This window comes from Atta cephalotes (assembly GCF_000143395.1).
Source record: "Atta cephalotes unplaced genomic scaffold scaffold00004, whole genome shotgun sequence".
Lineage (NCBI taxonomy): Eukaryota > Metazoa > Arthropoda > Insecta > Hymenoptera > Formicidae > Atta > Atta cephalotes.
Window position 1 is genome coordinate 7,847,090 of NW_012130068.1, and position 2,740 is coordinate 7,849,829.

At 27.8% G+C, this 2,740-nt stretch overlaps 1 protein-coding gene across 1 annotated transcript in view; it reads left to right on the top strand.

The window, feature by feature from the left end:
* The window catches only part of LOC105626182 (E3 ubiquitin-protein ligase LRSAM1-like), a 6,536-nt gene that overhangs the window by 3,518 nt on the left and 278 nt on the right, over nucleotides 1-2,740 (top strand). Inside the window, exons 4-10 of the mRNA XM_012207492.1 lie at nucleotides 257-286; nucleotides 903-1,004; nucleotides 1,065-1,173; nucleotides 1,276-1,437; nucleotides 1,507-1,606; nucleotides 1,921-2,164; nucleotides 2,407-2,529. Coding sequence (XP_012062882.1) covers nucleotides 257-286; nucleotides 903-1,004; nucleotides 1,065-1,173; nucleotides 1,276-1,437; nucleotides 1,507-1,606; nucleotides 1,921-2,164; nucleotides 2,407-2,529 — 870 coding nt within the window. The remainder of the gene's footprint in view (nucleotides 1-256; nucleotides 287-902; nucleotides 1,005-1,064; nucleotides 1,174-1,275; nucleotides 1,438-1,506; nucleotides 1,607-1,920; nucleotides 2,165-2,406; nucleotides 2,530-2,740) is intronic.

Below are 2,740 nucleotides of genomic sequence, written 5' to 3' on the forward strand. Positions count from 1 at the left end.
ACACACACACACACACACACACACACACACACACACACACACACACATGCGCGCGCGCGCGCGCATATATGTATGTGTATGTACATCCCTTTTCGATATATGAGCTATAAAAATTTTTATGCTTACACATATGTTCTGTTTGCTAGTACATTTTTACATTGAAAAATTTTACGGAACAGAAACTGATCAATTTTGCAAGTATCTATGATTCATGCATAATGTTCGCGCATATTCATAATTTTTTTTTCTCTTTTAGGCAGCATTACAGAAGCTAAACAAAATGAAGGCATGTTGGATGCTTCTTTGAGTTTCGTATGCTTCCCACTTGTCATCCATTTAATTATTACTTAATAATAAATTGATTTAAAAGGTGCTTAGTGCAATAATCTAATTTATAAAAAGTAAATAAGTAAACAAAATTTTTGAATAGAAAGAAATCCGCATATTAATTTTTTATAGTATGAATAAAATTAAATTTTGTTCTTTTATTTTTATTTCTTGAATCATTATTGCACCAGCGCCTCACTTATATTTATTAAGTAATAATTCCGCTACTAAAATACCGATTTCTTATTCCATTTTTTAGATTTATTTTTTACAGAATTTTTTTGAATATTAATATATAACATTTTTTTCCTTCTATTATTTGTTCATCTAATTTATCTGTTATAATATGTCTTATGCAGAATAAAAAAAATAAAAATCGATTGTATTTAAATTTATAAATTTGTGAGAATTTTAATAAATTAATAATAAAAATTAATAATAAATTAAAAAATCGTTTGCTAATAACAGATTAAAAATAATTTCTTTTGTTTATTTGTGTAAGAGTGATATTGAATTTTTTATTAGTCTTAATACATAATATGTTGATACCATGAAATAAAATTCGCTTTCGATAGGAACATCGGCAAAATGCCTTATTGGAAGTGGAAAAAAACATAAAGCAACAACAGGAGTACGAGATAGAGATGCAATCCATGCTCAAAGCTCATAAGAAGAAGGTAAATTAAATGCACAAAATATGTAAACATCTTAAATATGAAAGACTGTTACGTTTTTAGCTATTAGAAGATGTAACGTTGCAGCAGATACAATTGGAGCAAGAACTCGAAAAAGTTCAACAGGAAAGAGACACGAATAGAGCGCGTTTACTCTCGTACATTCACAGTGGTACATATATATCTCCTTTTCAATCTTTAACAAATTCTACACAAAATATATTAATTTAGTAAACAAAAAATCAATATAAATATATAAATGAACTTTTTTTAGCGGAGAAAGAAGCTGATAACGTAATTAAAGAATTTCTGAGAAACAGTGAGGAAGAAAGACAGAGTCAGGCCGAATTAGTAGAGCGGGAGAAGCAAGAAGAAATGCAACTATTAAGCTCCTGCCACTCAGAACAGTTCCTACTACGTACAAAAGACACTCTTTGTAAATATCAAACATAAAGCTTATCCAAAATCAAGATTGTTCACGCATGAATATAAACTCATTTTGCAGTTGCAATGAAGAAATTGTTGGACGAGGAAATGTGCAGAACAAGGAAATGGGAAGAGCATACCAAATACAGAGACTGCACCGTACAATCCTTGCTTACGTTGTCAGTAATAAATTTTTTCTTTACATTTGCTTTTCTTACGAGTCAGTCTATAAAAGATATACAAAGATATGTTAAATATATTATTTCATTGCAATGATCAAATTGTCAATTCGATGGGTAATAAATCTATGAGAAATTATTTATAGATTGAGTCTTTAAAAAAAATTTGCATTTAAACTCTGGTTAATAAACTTTAATTATATTTTAAATAACAGTTATGAACAGCTTTTTTTTATATTATGTATTGTAATATAATAACTATCATTACATAAAAAGAATACATTAAGAAGAATAAAATAAAAATTCGAATTAAGGGAAGTGAGAAACAACGACCACTTGGCGCAGATAGTGCACGATCAGGAGAAAAGCAGACAAGACCTTATTGATAGGTTACGACGAGATGAAGTCTTACAGAAAGCAGCAGTTGCCGCATTATTGGAACGGAGCGATGCGCGTTCCTGGAGTATTATTCAGCAAATGAATCTCGTACAATCACAATTGGCTGCGCTTACTAATATCGAACTCGAAAGGCGAAAGTTGGAGATCACTCAGCAGCTTGTAAGTATGCTCAATCTTATCGTGTGCAGCAAATAAGAATTTAAAAAAATATCTTTGCTATCATAATTTATAATTATATAGATCGAAATATAATAATTACATAGCTCATTAGATTATTATACTAGATTATCAATCTCTTAAATTTTAGATCCTTAAATATAATAAAATATATTTTTTATATGTGCAATATTATATATATATGTATATAAAATTAAATATGTAATTTATATACGTATTTTTAGAATGAGATCGCTGATAAACGCGTGGCTCTAACAGATATTCTGGTCGACTTATTAGAGCAGCAAACGAATAGAAGAGCTCAACTATTGGAGACGATCAATACAATCGAGCAACAGCGAGGCTCTGTAATTATATACTTTTCACTCTCGAATTTCTTATTTAATGTTTTATTTCCTTTTTTGTAAAATTAATAAATATTATATATATATATATATATATATATATATATATATATATATATATAATTAATAAGTACTTAATATAATTTAAATTAATTATTAATTTAATATTAAATTAAAATAAATAAACGAAAGATTGTTAGAAAACGAAAAGAAA